General features: G+C 35.0%; 1 protein-coding gene across 2 annotated transcripts in view; it reads right to left on the bottom strand.

Annotated features, from left to right (window-relative positions):
- LOC149790221 (elongation factor Ts, mitochondrial-like) overlaps window positions 1-13,567 on the bottom strand; it is a 33,139-nt gene extending 19,572 nt beyond the window's left edge. The window contains exons 1-2 of one of the 2 annotated variants that reach the window (XM_089972241.1): window positions 13,463-13,567; window positions 3,476-3,636 (exon numbers count right to left, since the gene is read on the bottom strand). In XM_089972241.1, the coding sequence (XP_089828367.1) occupies window positions 3,476-3,636; window positions 13,463-13,475 (174 nt within the window). In that variant the 5' untranslated portion in view covers window positions 13,476-13,567. Of the gene's footprint in view, window positions 1-3,475; window positions 3,637-13,163; window positions 13,415-13,462 lie in introns of those variants that run through there. The other variant, XM_089972242.1, reaches the window with a different exon arrangement.
- Window positions 13,568-22,707: the final 9,140 nt, after the last annotated feature.

Raw genomic sequence — 22,707 nt, 5'->3', positions numbered from 1 at the left:
ATTTACTGCATGACATAAACAGTTAATTTACTGCATGACATAAAACGTTTCCTATCATCGGTTTCACTGTACTTTGAACACATTTATCCAAAAATCAAAGAGGCTAATGATTCGTCTTCTCTTTCATAGGTTGAAGTTAAGATTTTTCTTTTATTGCAGCAAAGCTAAAAACCAACAAAATCTGCAATGACCCCCTGACTTTGTAGTCCAAATACCGCATTTGTCTCTGCAACTGTATTGATTTTTTTGTTGTGAAAGAATTTCTTGGGTGATAATGTTTTCTCCAGACATCTTGTGGCGAATGAGGGCAGATTTTTTAAATTTCTTAAACACCTGCCATGAAAGGATTATTCACTTTTGCAGTCTTTGCAATCACATGATTAGAAGTCACACTGGTAGTCCTAATGGATGTGCCGTATTCCAGTCAAGGGAATTATTTCCTCCATTTTTCATTAAAGTTAGATCCACAGTTACTCTTTTGTGTTCTGCTTCTTTCACTTTCTTCGCTAATGATTCTTAGTGCACACCGTTTTTATCTGGAGATCACTTTCTAGTGCAACAAGCATTGAGGTTAAACATCTGGATGACATCTTGAACAGCTTGATGGAAATCGTATGAGAGCTCACGAGATATAGGGAAGTTACTCCGTCATAACATTGCCTACGCTAGTCTGGTTCCTTTGTATGCTCCCTGCATTGCACTCTGCTATACGAATGAGTCTTTGCTTGATCTATATCCCATAGTCAACAAACACAAGTCACTAAAAAATTACTATGATATTGTCACCAGTAACACAAGGATGTAAAGTTGTTGCTTACATGTTATATATATGTACATGTACTTATACTGGCCTAGAATTTGGTAGAACTATTGTCTTGCTGAGGCTACTAAGGGGATGAGGCTATTCAGAGGGAAATTAAAAATGAACATAATAAAAATGTTCACAAACATTGTTGCAAGATGTCCCACCTTCAAATAACTTGGCGGCCATATATCTAGTTTCATAACATCATTAATTTAATTTGCATTTTATGCCCATGGTAGCCTTCAAAAGCATAAAGTTAAATTTCCCTTGCATAAAGGAAAATTTCACTTTGGAAAAAGCAACAATCGATCAGAGTACATTGCTTTTATTAAAGTTTGGTGTTGACTTCAATTGATGAAGGGTGCATGTGTTATTCAAGTCACCTCAAAAGGTCACCTTTGTATGTCTAAACAAATGCCTGTTTTGTGTGTGTGTGTGTGTGTGTGTCTGTGTGTGTGTGTATGATTCAAAATTTTAATGTAGCTTTAGCAATATTTCAGTCATATTGCTACAATGTCTGCTGTGTGGCAGTTTATAGTGATGTCTAGCACTGGGACATCATGCCACAGATGTAGCATGATGTCCCACCCAGTCACATTATCCTGACACCAGGCCAACTAGTCCTAACACTAACCTCTTAATGCTGAGCACCAAGCAAGGCAGCCATTAGTACCATTTTTATAAGTCTTTGGTATGACTCTGTCGGGGATCGAACCAAGCCTGTTTTGTAACTGCGACAGCAACATAAAGTAATTTTAGAACAAAGAAGTGGTTGGAAATTGCAGCTTGTCACATAAGCTATTAGAAAACATAGGATGCATTCACGTTGGGACCTTTTTATCTCAGCATCAACATAAGAATATGAAATTTGGTAGTAATAATATACCACTGGGCCAGGACATTGCATTTTTGTCAACATAAGTGATGTAAGTGGGTAAGACTGTGTACATAACAATGTTATTTATAAATCTGTCCCTAACTGAACTGCTTACTGAATTTTTAGGGGTATATGGCAACAATTTTTTTTCCGATTGTCTGGGTTTTGTTATTGTTTCTGTTGTAGGGTTTAATGCCATTTTTCAGCACACGATAGGCTATGCATGGCAGCCAGTATTAATGGTGGTGGAGGAAGAACCCGGGAAAACCCCGGAAAGAACCACCGACCCACGAGAAGCTACTGGCAAGCTTTCTCACATACCCACATTAGCCGAATCCGAGACTCGAACCCACGTAGACAGTTGTTGTTGTTGTTCTAGGGTTTAACGACATTTTTTCAGCATATATAGGCTATACATGGCGGCCAGTATAACTGGTGGAGGAAGAAACCTGGAAAACCCAGGGAAGAAGCACCGACCCACAAGAAGCTACTGGCAGGCTTTCCCACGTACCCACGCTAGCCGAAACTTGGACTCGAACCCATGTGAGATGGCAGTGATCCATAACGGAGAGCACTTTAGACCACTCAGGGCCCCTCTGGGTTTTGTCTTATACCCTGAATCAACCTGTATATGGATTAAGTCCAATTGCTTTACATACCAGTATTACAATGATTCTGAGATGCAATTGGCAAAATCAAAAATAGGTCACCCAGCTGTACCAATTGTAACTCAGTTACTATGTCAATAATTTGTTACAAACTAATACGACTCATTTAACAAATTTTAGCATTATTTTGTACGCATTTATACGTGCTGGTGTTTTCTGATTTCTTCAACATGAAATAAAAGAAAACAACTAAAGAGTTCACAACTCAAGATCCCCATAGTACTTACAGTCTAGACTATAGTGTCCTTGTGCAAAGCATATGATTTGTTCCTAAAATAAAAAAATGCATTTTTCTTTATTCATCCTTTTTTAACTATACCCATTCTTCCTGACCATATTTTGGCAATAGATTCCCTGACATCTGACATGCTTGAGCAATTTTCAAGGCTATAAGTAATCCTACAAAGGGAAGTAATCTACATTAGGAACTATATGTTTGATGGCTAGAGAATAAGCGCATAATTATCTTATATATTCACAATACTGTCACATACTAACGTCAGAATGCCCATAACATAGGTTAAAATTCAAAATGCAGATTGAATACTCATAGGTAATCATCAATCCATTCTTAGTTCTGCATTTCATAAAAAATATAATGTCAACACATTGTCTGTGTTCATGCTTAAGCTATTGTTTTGGCATCTCTCTCTGATCATGACTGATGGATTGGTCAGAGAACAATCCAAGCCAATTAACTGTTTATACCCTGATAGTGGCTTTGGATAAAAGACAACACCAGTACCCCTAATCCACAGCAATTACCAGTATAAATTTGTTGTTGTATTTCAGACACATATTAAAGAATTAAAAGAAACACACAGTATTTATTTATTGTATTTATGTGACATTTTAACTGTGTTCCATCCTTATCATTAATATTCTTTACATTTCCAATTTCCCTACTGGTAGCCTCACTAATTTGATCCCATATGTCAAATCTTGCCCACAAACAGGTGTAACCTGGACAAATAAATAAATATCACTGCATGGCCATGTGGTATTAATTTATAATGAAATATAATAGTGTCCTTGTACATGAGGAAGATGACATTGGAATAAGTGACTGCACACTGACTTGTAGACCAAAAAATACCCTAAGTGACAAATATAAGATATACAAACCTGGTCAATATTATTTTCAAATTTTTCCAGCGCCTTCTTACAGTTCATCAAGGAATAGCCTGTCTTTTTCCTTAACTTACTCAGTAAACTTTTGTCAGCTGCAAGTGTCATTTGTCGGCAGGTCATTTTCAGACCCTCCATCAGACGAGGGCGAAATACCACTGTAATTAGAAGACTGTAATTGAATATTCAATGTTTGCATAGATAAATGGTTGTTGACAAATGAAGTTTTCTTTATGATAGCTGATAGTAAGACATACAAACCCTGAAAATGAGTAAAGAATTCAAATGAAATAATAAAAAAATTTGGTGGATTGCAAAAAAACACCACATGCTTTTAAAAGCCAAATGTTCTACAGAACTTACACGGAACAAATTCCTATGCATAAACACTGCCACATGATTTCGCAGCAGCCTTTGTTATGAGGAAGGTGCCTCAACTGTGGCCAATAAAATGGCTCAAATGACAGTTTTCAGATAAACAGTCATTTCCATCTTTTGCCATATTATGCTATTTTAAATAACCAAGGCAAAAAGAGCTGCAGCTTTAATTTGATTGGTCAAAGTAAAACATTTTGATTGGTTCACACTGCATATACATATGGAATGGTAAGCCCCAATGAACTCTTGGTTAAGCAAAGATGATAAATATAAATCAAAGTTCTCCTATTTCTGCCACTCAATAGCAACATATTGACAAAACTTCTACCTATCCTTAGCAACAAATAAGTTTCTACTGCTCCTTTGAAACATATTGACTAAGACTTCTACCACTCCTTAGCAACATGCATGTATTAGGTTTCTACTGCTCCTTAGCAACATATTGACCACTTCTACATATCCTTAGCAACATACATGTAACAAGTTTCTACCACTCCTTAGCAACATATTGACTAGACTTCTACCACTCCTTAGCAACATATTGACTAGATTTCTACCACTCCTTAGCAACATATTGACTAGATTTCTACCACTCCTTAGCAACATATTGACTAGACTTCTACCACTCCTTAGCAACATATTGACTAGACTTCTACCACTCCTTAGCAACATATTGACTAGACTTCTATGACTCCTTAGCAACATATTGACTAGACTTCTACCACTCCTTAGCAACATATTGACTAGACTTCTACCACTCCTTAATAAATGCAGTATATCAACATCTTAAAACTATAAGAAATGACAGTAGTAAAGGCTTATTGATCAGGGTCAGCCCTAGATGGACATCCACCCATAACAACTGTGACCTACTTACTTTCAGAATTAACTAAAGAAATGCCTCTGCAAGCTTAGTCCTAGATGGACATCCACCCATAACAACTGTGACCTACTTACTTTCAGAATTACCAAAGAAGCTAACTTTCAAACTTGCCATAGAGATGCCTTTGCAGGGTCAACCCTAGATGGACAGCCACCAATAACAACTATTACCTAAAATAATCCAAAACTTAACTAACAGTTTGTTTCTACACAAAACAGCTATTCCACAAGGCCTACACACCAGTTAGGCATACATACCATTACCAACCAGACATACATACCAACAAGACTACATACCAACTAGGGCATACATTAATGACACCTGGCTAAAAATAATACAATTATACAAAATCACTATATGATCACATATTATGGCCAATCATACAAAATAACTGCGTGATCACTTAATATGGTCAATAATACAAATATGCTGTGTGCTCAAATGGTGTGGCCAATCATACAAAATCACTGTGTGATCACATAGTGTGGCCAATCATACAAAATCACTGTGTGCTCACATAGTGTGGCCAATCATACAAAATCACTGTGTGATCACATAGTGTGGCCAATCATACAAAATCACTGTGTGCTCACATAGTGTGGCCAATCATACAAAATCACTGTGTGATCACATAGTGTGGCCAATCATACAAAATCACCGTGTGCTCACATAGTGTGGCCAATCATACAAAATCACCGTGTGATCACATAGTGTGGCCAATCATACAAAATCACTGTGTGATCACATAGTGTGGCCAATCATACAAAATCACCGTGTGCTCACATAGTGTGGCCAATCATACAAAATCACCGTGTGATCACATAGTGTGACCAATCATACAAAATCACTGTGTGATCACTTAGTGTGACCAATCATACAAAATCACAGTGTGCTCACATAGTGTGGCCAATAATACAAAATCACTGTGTAATCACATAGTGTGGCCAATCATACAAAATCACTGTGTAATCACATAGTGTGGCCAATCATACAACATCACTGTGTAATCACATAGTGTGGCCAATCATACAAAATCACTGTGTAATCACATAGTGTGGCCAATCATACAAAATCACTGTGTGATCACTTAGTGTGACCAATCATACAAAATCACTGTGTAATCACTTAGTATGGTCAATAATACAATGATACTGTGTGATTCATAGGGGTGAAATGATTCATCAATACATGTATATGGATGCATCAACACTTTTGCTGCAGTGATACACATATCAATAAAAGAGCTGGAGAATCAATACAAAATTATACTTACCTTATGCAAGTTATCTTATTCTACAGAGTCATGAATAATTATTATTAGCTTGCCTTATTTGTATTCTTATAATACAGAATTCACTTGAAACAGCATCTGCAGTCAGAGGCACTGTTTTTATTAGTAAAAACGAAAATGACTATTGAGAATACTCACTCGCCATCTATAACACGAAGTGACATGGTTTGCAGTTTGCCCCCACTACCCTTATTACATGCTAATTATCTTAACCAAGCAGCAGGTACAGGATATACTATACTCCATATATGTTGCACGTGTATAATTAAGTATTTTACTCATCATTTAATAACCACTTTTACATGAAGTTTCTATGTTTAATTGTATTATGTCTACTTTGGTCAGTTTGAAAGCTACACTGCTGGTGTGTCACACGGTGAAACATTTTACACGGAATTCTCATTGGTGGCTATTGCTTGTTCCAGTCCAGGTGAAACAATAACCACCAATCAAATTAATGTAGCTTATTCCCTGTGTGACAAACAGGAAGTATTGGCAAAACAACAGAGAAACTTTGCACAGAAGTCATTAATTGATTTGTAGAGAAGTCATTCACTGATCTGCATAGTCATTCACTGATTTGCACAGAAGTCATTCAGTGATATGAACAGAAGTCATTAATTAATATGCAAAGAGATGTTGTCAGAGTGTGCAATTGCATGAATCATGCAAACTTTGTATGAATTTGCAAACATGGAGAACAGTAATGTGTGAGAACTATCCCACACATTAATTAAAAGTCCTGCATATGAAAATGTGCGAGGTGAAGTATACAATTTTTATTTAATTGCAACATCTGCCTTTGGGGTAGGTAAAATTTTATTTAATTATTGTTGCAATATCTGCCTTTGGGGTAGGTAACCTTTTGACACATCTGGGTTCGTCCTGCATGACACAAATGGTTGTTGTATTATTATGGCATAGTTTAAATCTTCCATGAAGGAAGTTTTACCAATGCATTTTTAAAATACAGGTTACCTAGAAAACCCAAAATGTATGATTCCCATCATGGTTCATTATGATTTTGTTTGGTAAATACAATAATTATTACAGTTATGAAGTATATCAGACTAATGAAGCTGGGAAAGTGTTAATGGAAATACCAGTGAGTGATTGTGATCATGCGAATGGTGTTAAATATAAGTCAGATGTACATGATGGATGGACCGAAATAGACTGCATGAGGTCAAGCTCCCCGTAGTGGTATTTGAAATTAAATGCAGAAAGGGCAGAATACTGAGCCTAACTCAAAATACAGACAATTTATAAGTATAAAGCAATTTTCATTTTTCTTTTATTAATCAATTTAGCTACAAAAACATATGACAGCTTTTAATGTTGTTGATTTCAGTAGAGCTCTAAGAAAGTGGAGCAGGAAGAGAGACAGATATTGAAGTGATAAGTAAATATGGAACTATGGCCATTTCTTTCTCCCACTCCCCCTTGTTTCTTTGACAAAGGGGAGGTCTCCCTTAAGATAAAATCCTGACAGTATCTCTCCTTAAACTGTACATGTGGAACAAATTTTAAATTTCTCTTTTTGTGCAGAGATATTTAACAAGTGAATGTAAGCACTGATGGAATAAATAAAAGTAGTACAGAATCAGTGATGGGGCAGATTTCAAACCGCTCAAGGTTATCACCATGTGTATGTAAAAATTTATATTATTGGACTGAGTGTAGTCAACAGTTATCCTTCTTTACTAACAGATACAAGTACTTGTGGCTGCAGCAGCCTTTTGCATCTGCAGGATGTACAATGAGATAGATATTGTTGGTATTCATCTTCAATCCCATACCTGGATGTATTCTAGATAAGATTTTCCTTGTGTGAGGAAAGTGCATTATTTCTTTTGTTTTGATGATAACATCGAAATGTCTTCCAAGTTTCAGTGAGGCATGAAATTGGTAATAAGATGTCTTCAAAGCATTGAGACTGTGCAAAACTGCTGGCTAAAGCAAGTCAAATGGAGTCACCATTAAATGGCCCAAAACATTTAATAAAACTACCTGACAACCAAAAGGTAGTCTGTTTGAATTTTTTTTGTTATCTGTCATCAATGAGAACAGCATATAAATATATGATTCAGGGCTTCCATTAGCATGCTATTTTATGGAGTCCTGAGGACCCAAACATCTGAATTGTATACCGTCCTTACAAGATGTTAACAGGTCCCACTTTGAGGTTTCTACAGTAAGACCAGACAGCAATGAGCTCTTTCATCAACACACTCCCAGTAAATGAGTTCAGATTCTACTTAAAATGCATGCAAGCATCTGTGATAAGTTTATCCTGGTCAAAGTCAGGGAGCCTGCTTTCAGCCATGATGAACATTGTATTTTCAACTGAGTGTACTCTGAAGTCTCACTAGGATTAAAACTAGGAGGTAAAAAACAGAAGCACCACCAGCCAAAAGTGCAGTCTCCACCCAGTAGCATGTTTTGCACTCTAGTTAACTGCCACAAAGATAGTTGTGAACATTTTTTTAAATTTGTTCATGTCTTTATTTCCCTATGAACCGCCTCATACTCTTGGTACCCTCAGCTAACCTTCATAATTTTCTCACACAGACCAAAATCTAGGCCAGTTTAAATACATGTACATGTGTCATGTAAATGACAATTATTTATTTACGTGTTGCTGGCAACAATGAATATGGTAGTGAATTATTTAGTGAACAAGTCTGTCAACAATGAAATATAGATCAAACAAGGACTAGCATTTTTTCACATCAGTTATTTATGTTTTCATATGGAGATGAACACCATGCAGAATGAATGAGCATGACCTCAAGTTCTGCTGATTGCATAATCTGAATTAACATTGTAATTTTAGCAGACAGAGAAAGCCATATGCATTATTTTTAATTTTTTAATTTCATTTTTTTATATATTTTAATTTCATGGTGTTTGCTTTTTGTAATAATATCATTATATATGTTTTTATGTTATAGGTGTTGTCTAATGTTGTAAAGCGCTTAGAGCTTCTAAAGATTAGGCGCTATACAAAGTCCTCATTATTATTATTATTATACATGTATTGGAATGTAACTGTTAATGTAGTGTTTCAAAATGAGGGTACACATGGAGGACTCCAATGTATGTGATTTTCTGTGTCCCTGATAAAAGAAATTGCATCCAAATAGGCGTGATTAAGCATTTCAGAGACTGCTCTATACCTGTCGTGGGGTGCAAAGCAGGAACAATATGAAATAGGGAACTATACAACATTATGAAGACACAAGGCGCTGCTTGTTCAAGAAACCTGGACCTTTTCCATAAGCTGGAAATCAACTTAGGCCAAAAATTTTTAATGCTTCCAAAAGGACTCTAAAGATGGGGTTTTAATGCGTCATTTGTACTTTTATTGCATCAGGGATGCACATTTGTGCGTTATCGGAAGCCTTGTGATAACTATATGTCTATCTATAATCTGCACACTGGAAATAGAACCAAGAATATTAACATTTATAATAAAGCATCACCTACCTTCCATCCAGTTCTTTTGCATCTCAATATGTATCATAACGCAGGCTTTGTATCATGAATCGTACAGATACATGGCACAATTGTATCTTTTCACCCCTAGTGATCACAAAGTATGGCCAATCATGCTTTACTATTACATTATTCAAATACACAAGAATTATTAATTCATGTAACAGGATGCCATTTTGCGTTTTACAGGGCTGTCAACAGTGTTTCAGATTAAGGACTTGTGGACTCTTCACTCATGCAACTCTTCCAATATCTGAATTTTACATAGCAACACTGAGTATATTTATTCCCCATCATTCACATCAGCATCTCTATCTTACATTGTAGGACTAGAGTATATTTATGCTCCATCATGCATATTGGCATCGCTATCTTACATTGTACAACTAGAGTATATTTATTCCCCATCATGCATATCACTATTGATTTCTTACATTTTAGCAGTAGAGTAATACTCATAAACTGTCAGCCATTTTGTAAACCAGGCATGGGAACTTAGGGGACAAAGACTGGGTATTTTAAATCCTGTGATGTAAATTAACTGACAAAACCAGGTCATGAACTGGATCCTAAAGGCCAAATCCATGGACTCCCGCATCTAATGACACCACTGATTTGGATGTCAAACATTTTGAGTATTTTTTTAATAATTCTGACCAATTTTCAGCACCATTATAAAGTTCATTATGCTCTGAAATCAGAGAGAGAAGGAGAGATACCAAGAAATATTTATCATTATGTTGTATATTTTAACAAAGAGTTATGCAACAGATTGAATGTCCACTCTTTATAATGTCAATTTCCAACAAATGACATAAATAGGTTTCTTTCCTTCAAAATAGTTTAATTTTACATACTTTTTGCCCATACAAAACATTACAATATTAAATACCAATATCTCTAGATATCACTGGTCATTTGTAATGTCCGAGTCTCATCTCAAAAGACATTACATATAAAAAAAATTCCAAAACGATACATCTAGTATAATGAATGACATCACCTTTGTATAATTTTATTCCCTGATATATCGTAAGTGTCTGCTATAACTAAAATTGTGTGTTTTTAACAATTTATGTTGTACTGTTGCCATTGTTTATATTTTTTAAGTACCCAATTTACCATTCTTGCTGGCATGAGGGAACTTTTATAAAAGACATAATTGTTTTTGTTTTAAATGCAAATATTCTCACACATTATAGCATTATTTTCGGAATATCAATACACAAAAGGGCCCAATGTCATATACATTAAATATAGACAGTTGACTTTTCAACCATGAATACATTCAGGTACAATAATGTTGGCATTTTATAAATGAAATCAGAGAAAGTTCCAGGGATAAAAAAATTGCCATTTTAAGAAAATCTTAGCATTTATCGCCTGGGCCCTCTAAAAACACCACCAATTGATACAAACAATAAAGAAGCTCACATTACCATCGTAATCTGCCACTTTCAAACTCTTAATCCACTTTAGCTAGCCAACTCATCTGATCATAAAATAAATCATGGTCATCAATTTGGGTGACAATACTGGAGTTTTCACCGAAGAGATTCCTATCTATCTAATCTAATCTACCTATCTATCTATCTAAATATGTTGATGAAGTCACACTTGACTGTTATGCAATGGGTGGTGAGTGGTCAAGAATATAAGAAAGAGAGTAGAGATATAACAGACAGAAGTAAGTGAAAGAGTGTCAGTCCCTTTATACTCAGACCAGTACCATAGTGGAGACAAGACAGATAATCCTCGACCAGCCCTGAGAATGTACATCAAATAAACAACTTTAGCTTTCGTTATTGTGTTCATTTCCGAATGTAGCGGAATAAGCAGTGCACGTGACCGCCAGAATCAAGACATGTTGAGACTTGGACAAAATGCCATTCTTAAGCGTGTGTCAAGTCACCTAAAAATGTAAACTTTGCCTTCTTCTGTAAGGACAGTGAAAACTACTTCGTCCTGTGATCATTTAAGAGATACATTGACTCACAGGTGCTCGACGCGAGCTTGATGGCGAGAAAAAAAATAATCTGAAGGGGAAAAATATCAAATAGAGTGAAAAAAATACCTTAGATTACACCAATGACCCATTCTAACATAGGACCCTCTCTGTCATATATTATATATTATGATAGAGAGGCTCCTATGTCAGAATGGGTCATGGCGGTAATCTAAGGTATTTTTGTCACTCTATATGATTTTTTCCTTTAGATTATTGTTTTTTTTTCCCCTCAACATCAAGCTTCCATCGAGCACCTGTGCATTGACTGACCATTCCATATTTTTTTTTACTGTCCCTCACCTTAGCCCGGTTAGTTCTGTTGTAGCGAAATGTATTCATAAAGGCATCAATAGCAAGGCCTAGTTTTTATATCAATTACGTTGACAAACAAACTCTTGCCCATTCACAAGCATTATGTTTTGATAGCTGATTGACCATTAACCCTTTTCCAAGTAAGGTAGCAAATATCAATTTTCTGCATGCTATCCTTTGATGATAAAACATACAAACTTGTGTTTTAAGGTCAGAATCGGTGATCTGGATATATATATTAACTGCCTTTTATACACTATTTCATCATAAAATTAATTTGAAACTGTAAGTGAACCAGTAGGCCTAATGGGAAATAATGGCGGAATGTACAATTCGGAATAATGTTGTTAGTCTTTTGTTCTTTAAGAAACCTGTTTGAGCTAATCTTTCATCTTACTGGGACATCTTCAATCATTCATCGGATTGTAATTTTTAGTGTTCTATTCTGGACAAAATATATGCCAAATTAACTGGGGTACTAAGCATGCATACATATATTTGATTATTTAAATAATTAAATCAGTTTTAAAACACAGAAGTAAATATTTGTAAAATGCAGTGCAAAGTTAAATTATCCTCTCTTGCTCTCTCTCTCTATCTGCATGATTATTTTGTGCATTATATTTAGAAGGATAACAAAATAAAACAGTTTATGCCAAAAAATGAAAACAAATTTTAACTTGCCATGAAAAAATATTAATATTTATACTTAGTTGAAAACATAGAGAATTTCAAGTATGCCACTAACTTGTTAGTTTCTTGTGATCGGTGAAAGTGTCCAAAACTTTGCACAAGTAAGTTAATGTGGCTGGCAGTGCACCCCAAAATGGCTTGGCTGTCGTATAGTATACCATGATCAACACCTTTAAACTCACGCAAGAAAAATTGAAATTAACACCAGTATTGGTCCTTGGGGAAGAGAAACTAAATCAAGCAACACTGTTTTATCTGCATTCAACCCTGTTTAAAAAAGATCGCATAATTTCTGGTTGCTTTGATAGAATAAACATTTGTAACAATGTGTGCAGCCACAATTTTCAGCCGATTTTTGCAAGCTTTATGAAAAAAGAAAGGACTTATTACGTTAATTAAACTTGGCCAAAGTTTTGTTTCTCTTTTTAATGGCAATGTGAATTTTTAAAATTCTTTATAGCACAAAAGATGCTATTATACAGTGAAAACAATACAATTACTGCAATTATTTGCGTTTGGTTAATTTTTTGCCCTGATATGCTTTGCTCGTGCAATTTTTAAGGTAGGAAAAAGATTAAGCCTAGAGAGGGAGAGGTAAATATGACAATACAGTATATTTGACCTTGTAAATTAATGGGTACAAAACGACGACCACCTTGGGTACGAAACGACTAGCACCCCGGGTATGAAACGACTAGCACATCGGGTACGAAACGACCAGCACCTTGGGTACGAAACGACCAATTTCCACCGAGTACGAAACGATTTGGGTACGGATTGAACATGAGCCGGACTAAGTCCGCATCTGCCAATATTCCCCAAATACAGAAGTCGGGATCCTAAAGATAGAATGTTTTTTATCTGTATCTGATTCGGGGAAGGAGGGAGGGCCTAGTTTCATGATACCATCACTTCATTCACCTGTGAAAAGCATTTTTAAGTTATTAAATCTTCCTGCCTGAGGATGGATACCACATGGGTAACAAGTACCGGAAGTCGAAAGTTCAACTACACTAACCGGAACATCCTGTGCCTTACTTATAGACTGGTCCCCTACATATATTTAGATAGTAACAGAAGCTTCAAAACAATCGGGAACCAGGCTACCTTTTCCGCAGCTTGCTCAAACTTAACTAGTTCTTCTGTCTTTCAAACCAATCACTTTTCATTAGTATTACGACTATATGGTCTTCAAATAAGAAATAGACAAGCTTTGTGAAATTCAACAAATAATGTATTTCCCAAGAATACAAGGCGAAAGTTTACAACAAAAATGACTTACCGTATTGTGAATAAAATCCCAAATAAACTTTGTTGGATATGCAAATTAAATCCAACGCTGGAATTATTGACGTGTCTGTGGTCTCCCATGTAGTGCAGATGTGTCAACGGTTTCTTGTTGGATCACAATAATATAATCCAAGAATATGTCCTCATTTGATATTTCATTATAAAATCAAGTCTCTATTTCCAAGAGTGTTATTTTTAAAGAGCACTTTGTACTTCCAGTGAAGAATTCCTCGAATTAAATAATTCGAATAAATAAATTCCTACCCAAATGAACTATTGGACATAAAGATAACACACATTGATTCTTTTTTGTCTTCTTGAATCGGTACTACACCAACACCAATATAACTTGCATCAACAAACTTTTTTACTGAAATTTGGAGCTGCACTTTTAAGTAAGGCCTTTAACTTGCCAATGAAACCTTGGAACAAAATTTCCAATAGTATCCAGCCATACCCCAAAATCGCATCAGTTGCATTTTACTGATAGGCACATGTAAGTCAGAGATAGCCTTGACTTATCTTCGATACGTTTAACTTGTCCATGTCAAACGGTACGTCCTAGTAATCTGATACAAAACCCACTTTTGTTTAAATTAATTTTTTCAAATTTGCTTAAATGAATCTATCAAAGAATTTCTGAACTGTCTGTAAGTGATCTTTCCAGATGTTTTAGATAATGATATCATCAATGTAAGCAAAGCAGTTATCTTCAATAAACATCGAAAGGTACAAGGCAAACCATTCATCCCAAACGGCATCACTTTTTATAATGGTAAAGTCCATCTGGAGTCACTGACAAAATGTCAGGGAAATTTCCCAGAACCTTTTCAAAAGGTAAAATTTGGTGAAGTACTTTGCGTTTCCAATTTTATCAATGCTGTCATCTATTTTTGACAGCGGAAATGAATGTTTTACTCACACTGTTCCACTATCCATATTCAGTGTACAACTATCCATATTCAGTGCACATGCGGAAAGTATTATTTGGTTTCGGTTCAAGTAATCATGGTGAAATCCAATCACGTTTACTCAGTTCTGTGAAATCATTCTCCAGACAATAATGATATTATTTTAAACATCACTCTCTGAGAAGGTTCATCTTGTGCGGATACTGTTTCACAGCTGTTGGATTTACAATGTCAACGTCATGGTAGATTTTATTTGTTAGCGTAGGAACACCAGGAAACAAGTGTTCATATTCATATCATAGCTGTTTTAGTTCATAATTTTCTTGTTGCTGCAGATAGGAATGTTTCTGGCCCAGATTATTCATAATTTCTGAATTCAGAAGATTGTTTATAACAAAGTCACTGCAGTCCGATTGCATTTCATCTCCTAAATCCTTATTGTGAGAGATAGGTTCAGTGAAATTGAATGTATGGTTGACCTGGTTATATAAATCAACATACTAGTACTCATTTATTAAGTCTACATCTCAATATTGTATTTATTTTCTTTCTATGTGAGGACCATAATACCTAATCTGAAGAAAACTTTGAAGAATGAATAATAGAGACAAAACTATCACCAGAATGAAACGTTCTCTCCATTACAGTTTTATTGTACCTTAATTTCATTTTTCACTTGAATTGATTGATTCATTGACAACTTATTAGACAGCCATACAATTTGATACTTGATCAGACTGGAAAAATTTGTGAAGTCAAATTGTGAAGAAAAAAATTTTTCAAAGCATTTACAACTGTTTTAGTTTTAATATTCCTCAAATGAATTGTATATGGGAATCTTGTGGACGCAAACATTATAGTCAACACTTATTGCTTTTCTGACTTAGTCGTAGATAAAGGACGGACACATTCCACCATTATACTGCTAAATGGTTTTTCAAATGCGGGAATCGGTTGTAGATGAGCCTTAGGTAACTTCTGATTGCATTTTACTACAATTTGACAAGTGTGAAATGATATGCAGACCTTACAAACACCACTTTTAATTTTCGGCCAATGAAAGTGATTTAAGATCTTGTGAGAATTCTTACTTATCCCTAAATGACCAGCCAAAGGAGTTTTATGGGCCAGACTAAGAATCTCCTGCCTATACTACTTTAGAACTACAATCACTGACCACTCGTCACCAGCAAGTACCTCAAATGGTCTCCGTTTTCTCATAAGGACCCCATTTCGAAAAAAATAACAGAGGTATTTCTGTGTATCAGTTTCGTTAATAACAATCAGAAACAAACGAGATAACTCAGGATCTTATTCCTGTTGACGACAAATGATTGCTGTTTTTTTTAAAATCCTGATTACAATAAGAATAATGAGTAGTTAAAAGAGGATCACTGTGATCAATATCCTTTGATTGAGCGAAACGAGTAGTAAAAGTGACTTCATCTAAAACCAGACCAATAAATGCGTCAGTTAAAGGAATAATTGCTTTATAAACATTATTCTCAAGAGCTTTTTCATGCCGAAGATCTAGTAACTGCACAAGCTGGGTATAATTCAGGGATTTTATTTTCCATTTGATCGATTTTTTTGATAAAGCATGGCTTGCCAGTTACAAGTGGATTAACCGCAACCTTATCTCCAGCTAGGTCTTAGCCTAGCAAACAATGAATACCCTCGATGGGTACAAATTTCACTTTTCCGACTGTCACGGGTCCTGAGACTAAGTCTGATGATTGATTTACACGGTGGAGAGGAACATTAACAAAGTTGCAATCAACTTCCTGAATAAGAACAATCTTCTCATTAGAAGAAGAGGTCTCAGAAAAAGGCAAAGTACCTGATAATAAAATACTCTGAGAAGCTCCTGTGTCCCTTAACATTTTAATATGAATAGGAGTGACAGAAAGACTAATAAATGATATTGAACTGTTCGACATGAATGGTTCATAATTCTCAGTAGCAAAATCAGACTGGGGTTTGTTTGACCCAACAAATGTATTGCTTTCAATATATAACTATGACATTGACCTCTTAGAAATAAAAGCATTTGCAATAGGTCTGTCTTTATTATGTTGATTATTTTTCAATTGGTAACTATCAGAATTAACATGCTCTTTCTTCTGGCAATAGGTGCACGTAAGAAGAGACAATGGTTTCTGATCAATCTTATCAGAAACTTGATTCCTAAAATTGTGCCAGATTGAGATTTGGATGTGCTCGTATTAGACTGAAATAATTTAGTTTTTTTTTTACCAGAAAAGACTGATGCGTGGACAAAAGTAACTTTATGAGCAAAGGAATATTCGTCAACTGTACGAGCAACATTTTCTGAAGTTTCGATCTTGTGTTCATTAGTGTAAATCTTAACATCACCGTAGACGCAATGCTTGAACTCTTCACCTAATATGAGTTGTCTGAGACTTTTTGTAATCTTGCCCAACTGTCCTGCTAAGCACCGCCTATCAAATCATTGCTCATTTTTCCTTGCTAATTCAACATGGGTTTGACAAATTCTTTTTCATAATTCCTAAACTTTTGCCATTAAGCCTCAGGTACCAACCCACGACCCTTCAAGACACATTGTTAAACCAAATCATGATAAGCACTTTGCTGTATTGACGAAGAAATGTAGATGCCACGAGCTTTGCCAAAAAGTACATATTGTAATAATAGAGTCCAATGCTCTCAAGGCCATACAAATTTTCAGCAATTACTTTCAAAATGAGGAAAATATTTATCTGCTTCTTTTTCTTTAAAGACAAAAGGTACTAACCTACTATTTTAGTAATAGCAAATCTTGAATTTTTTTTAACGTGGATATGTGCTTTTCACTTGGCAACTGCAATTAGTTCAATCTAAGTTAAAATTCCCTTTATTCTTTTTCTCTTTCTCTCTTCATTTCTCTTTTCTTTTTCAAGTTGCATCTTTATTTGCCTTAACCTATCTTTTCTTTCTATATCTCTATTTCCTCTTTCTGTAGCTGCAGTTGTATTTGTCTGTCTCTCCTTTATCTGCAATTGCATTTTTTTTTTACTTTTGTCTGTAACTGGATTGGTCGTTCTCTTCTTATCTTGTCTCCTCTTATGAAGCACAAGCTTTCTTAAATCGATTTCATCCTTGTTTAATTTCAATTCCATAACTTGCAAGTTATCGCCAGACGGGGACTTACTAATTAAATCCAACGCACTGTTATCAAAGAAAATATTTCCTGCCAAATACTGCACCAAAATATGTTTTGTTTCTTGCTTCCTTTAGGAAGCCTTCACATCATAAAGAACTTATTTTCTGGCAATCTGGAGCAATTCATCCTTTTTCAACAAGTTTAATTAACCACTACTAGGTAGGATTTGAACAAAGCTGTTCACTCTGAATAACTGTATAAAAGCCTGTTTGTTTCAATAAAGATTTCTAAAACATGAAATAATACCTGGAACTTAGAAAACTCCAAAAGGGGATGAATTGTAATTTTGTTTTTAAAATAAAAAAATAAATAAAAAACAAAGCTCACGGAAATATTTTAGATACATTTGTAGCCCGGAGGAGCGCTCAGTTTTCTGTTACGTATCTACGGTCTTGTATAATTTAACAAATAATTCATTTTCTTACAATACAAAGTAAACATGTTTTAAAAAATTGGGTATTGCGAAATAATCCCAAATAATCATAGAATTACAGACACAAGTCCTAATTATTAAGGTTTTGAATAAACTTTAGTGGAAATCAAAAATTATATCAAACGCTGAAGATGTTCATGTGTGTGTTTTGGCCCGTGTTGTGGTGATGTGTCAAGGGTGTTGTTGTTGTTGAGTTTAACTATAGTGGCGTGCGCACAATTGTGCATGTGCCACATTTTTCTGACTGCACCGCAGCCTGCTAGTTGTTCCTGGGGAAGGGAATGGTGCCACCTCCCCCAGGCTTTTATGGATTCAAGGGTGTTTTGCTGAATCTCAATAATGCAATCCAAGAATATGTCTTTATTTGAAATTTCACTATAAATTCAAGTCTCTATTTCCATGGATGTTAATTTTTATAAGCACTTTGTATCTCCAGTGAAAAAAATAATTTGCACAAATAAAATACCAGCCCAAATGAACTAATAGATACAATACTAATTAACATTTTATAATAAAATCTTTTACCTAACGCAAAATAACCTTTCGGAAGGTTCCTAATGTTTGCAGGATAGATATAATTAGAAAACAAAATGTTGTAAACGCAATATCCTTGACTCGGGCAAACAAAATAATCTTAATAGTTGAACCGTACTCATAAGGAAGTTCTTTAGCCATGTAGTCGTTGTTTACAGAAAAATAAACCAATGCTTAAAGTCAAGTAGAAAATGAACTTGATTTTGGGCAAGGTCAAGGGTTAAGTCCAACATACAATGATACATTAGCAATATCATATAATACATCGAAAATAATAATAAACTTACTAACAAACACTGCCAATTAAATGTACATAATACTGTACAGAAGTTTTGTGTTGTTTTATGTGTATTTTGTGATATTCACAGGACCTCTTCCCGTGTAATTTTAATTATTTTATCATGATCTGTATATTTGACTATTATGTGAATGAAATCTGTACTGTTTCTTTCTTTTTTATGAGGTGAAGTTTATATATATATATATATATATATATATATATATATATATATATATATATATATATATATATATATATATATATATATAGTATGTATTATGTTCTTGATGACGTTTGTGTATGATTGGGGATAGAGTTTTAGTGAGTACCTGATTTTTTTGTCTTGTTTGTACATTATACATGCATGTTTTTGGTTTGAGTTCAACACTTGGTCTTGATTATGACCTTAGAAGGTTATAGAAACGAACTGGTTTACAGTATGGGATAATTTTCCATTTTTTTTAGAAAACTTTTATTCGACATAATTCAAGCGATATATATATATATATATATATATATATATATATATATATATATATATATATATATATATCAGGTTTAGATCACCAAGATTATTCATTCCTCTTTTATTTTCAGTCAATACAAGTATTTACTGCTGTGTTCGGATATAATTTGAGACGAATAGTTTATTGAAAGCTATTCCTTTCCAATTACAAAGTGTTCATTAATATTCTGGGGAAAAAATAATATTTTGGGATTATCGTGAATTCATTCAAGAAAATTGTTTTATTTCACTGCGATGTATCATGACTATTGGTTCATCACTATATTCAATACTATTGCTACATCAGCACCGTCAATAAATGAGTTTAGTCGAAACAATCCAGGAATTCATTCGCAACACTCAGTACCTTTGGACTTGTGTTATTAACTGTAGTATTATTTGGAATTTAATTCACAATACGGTAAGTTCCTTTTAAAGTTTCATTTAAAACTTAGAGAATTAAATCATTTGTTGAATTGTACTAAATGTGTTGGATATGTTTTTCTCGTACTTAGTTAAAGACTATAGAAACGCAATAAATACGATACCTAATGGATGGATGAATAGCTGCATGTTTCTACTTAAAGTTTTCTGGTTAATCCAAATTGTTTTAATAGATCGTGTAGTTTCACTCATAACCGTTGTGGTGTAGAAAGTATATCAGTCATTAGTGCAATGATATTATTTATGCTTCCTCCGTGGAGGGTCATACTGACATAGGGGTTTTGCCAAAGTACTTGTGATAATATTTAATAATAATCATATTGCCAAGCTGGTATCCAACATGGCCACCAAACTGGCATCCGACATGGTCACCAAGATGGCATCTGACAGGGCCACCAAGATGGAATCCGACAGGGCCAACAAGATGGCATCCGACATGGCCACCAAGATGGCATCAGACAGGGCCACCAAGATGGCATCCGACATGGCCACCAAGATGGCATCTGACAGGGCCACCAAGATGGCATCTGACAGGGCCACCAAGACGGCATCCGACAGGGACACCAAGATGGCATCCGAAAGGGACACCAAGATGGCATCTGACATGGCCACCAAGATTTCGTCCGACAGGGCCACCATGATGGCATCCGACATGGCCACCAAGATGGCATAATACAGGGCCACCAAGATGGCATCTGACAGGGCCACCAAGATGGCATCCGACATGGCCACCAAGATGACCATGTTGAAAATGTTTACTATTGCTACTTGTCCTACGTTGATAACCCTATTAAGATTTGAATGAATGACGTTTCTAAGGTATGTTGATTCAAAATGGCTGATCTGCCATAATGTCCAGCATAAGGCTGTTTATTCTAACAGACGAGTGTATTGACTTTCTGCTAAACCCATTCTTAACAGACGAGTGTATTGACTTTCTGCTAAACCCATTCCTAACAGACGAGTGTATTGACTTTCTGCTAAACCCATTCGTAACAGACGAGTGTATTGACTTTCTGCTAAACCCATTCCTAACATGCTTTATCTGAGTGGCACGTGTATTTGACAACATTAACAAGAATAAATGGATTTGCATGTTACCTTCTTTGTGGACATATCTGAAAAATAATTAGAACGTATTACTTCTCAGGTTGTATACAAATGCTTTATTTGTGTGCATTATGTTATTGCATAGGATATCCGTCAATCTACGTTCTAGACACAGAAATACGTCTACCTAAATTTTACATTCTAGATACAAAAATAGTTATAAAATTACAATATTCTTTCAAGCTTACAAACTTCATGCAGTTGTGGGATTTGTGTCTTTTAGAATATAATGAAAAATGATTAAATATCGAATAAATTAACGAGAGCAGACATGCTTACAAATTAATTAAATCAGACTAATACAACAACGTTTAGGTAAAAAAGTATTTTACTAAATGTTTGACCTAAAATACCAAGAATATTATGCTCTATAACTTAAATAATATTTTATTTCTAAATTAATTATTACTGTGCATGACGATGGTAGCGAATTCGTTTTTACAATAGTCATTTCTATGATTACAAATAAATACAAATTCTTAATACAATATAACTTTCCAATACATGATTATATATACTGAGGGATGGAACTGGCTTGCCTTTAATATGAAATCATCTACTTCATTTCTATATCATCGATAAAGCGTACCCACTGGTATGGTGTAAGCTCAACCAATGCTAATATTTGACCCTCCAGTTTTCCCATACAAATATTAGCACACGAAGGGGCCATTTGTGTGCTGATTGCGGTTTCATTGATATGGAGGTAGTTTTCTTCATTAAATCCAAAGTTATTGACTTTTAGGACAAGCTCCAGGAGTTGGACTTGGAAGTGAGTGTATGGATTGTCTACAGTTCTAGTTTCCCGTGCTTCCCTGCACGCCTATATCCCTTCCTTGTGCGGTGTTATCATACAAAGATACCATATGATTGGTATTCTTAATAGTATCAACCTCGTATGGCACGATCTACCTTTGGTGTGATCTGACACCGTTTCAGTTCTGTATTTTATAACTGTGCGCTTTTTCAATCTCCATCTGACGTATTGTTCATAACCTTTATAACCTGTTCCATGGGTTAGAATACCGTATTACATAAACGTTTGCTACAACAGCTGTTTTACACGAAGAAAATGTACTTCACTGACACCGTCTGCAGAATGGAATTTCGCTTGCGCAAGCAATCCTTGCATCAATGTTACTGGATCTAAATTTACTTACTACGGATATAGGAATACATGTGTATAGCGTTTAGACAATACGCGTGTTTGTACATTCCCCACATAAAAACCACAGTCGTTATTTAAATAATACATATCTGCATTACAAGATTTTAAAAACATGATCTTAGTAAATTTGCTATGGTATTATTACTATCATTGTTCATATTATTAAAGTAATATTTAACTATTCTTATCAGAGAGAGGATAGTTAGCCATCCCATTACTACATGGGATCAAGATCTTTAACTATTCTTACAAAGTTGTTTATATATTTCTACAAGGGAGACGAGATATTTAAGTATTCTTACAATGT

The sequence above is a fragment of the Sinohyriopsis cumingii genome, chromosome 10 (genome assembly GCF_028554795.1).
Source record: "Sinohyriopsis cumingii isolate HCF-2022 chromosome 10, ASM2855479v2, whole genome shotgun sequence".
NCBI lineage: Eukaryota > Metazoa > Mollusca > Bivalvia > Unionida > Unionidae > Sinohyriopsis > Sinohyriopsis cumingii.
Note: the sequence above shows the minus strand (reverse complement) of the source record. Positions and strands in the feature narration are given on the sequence as shown.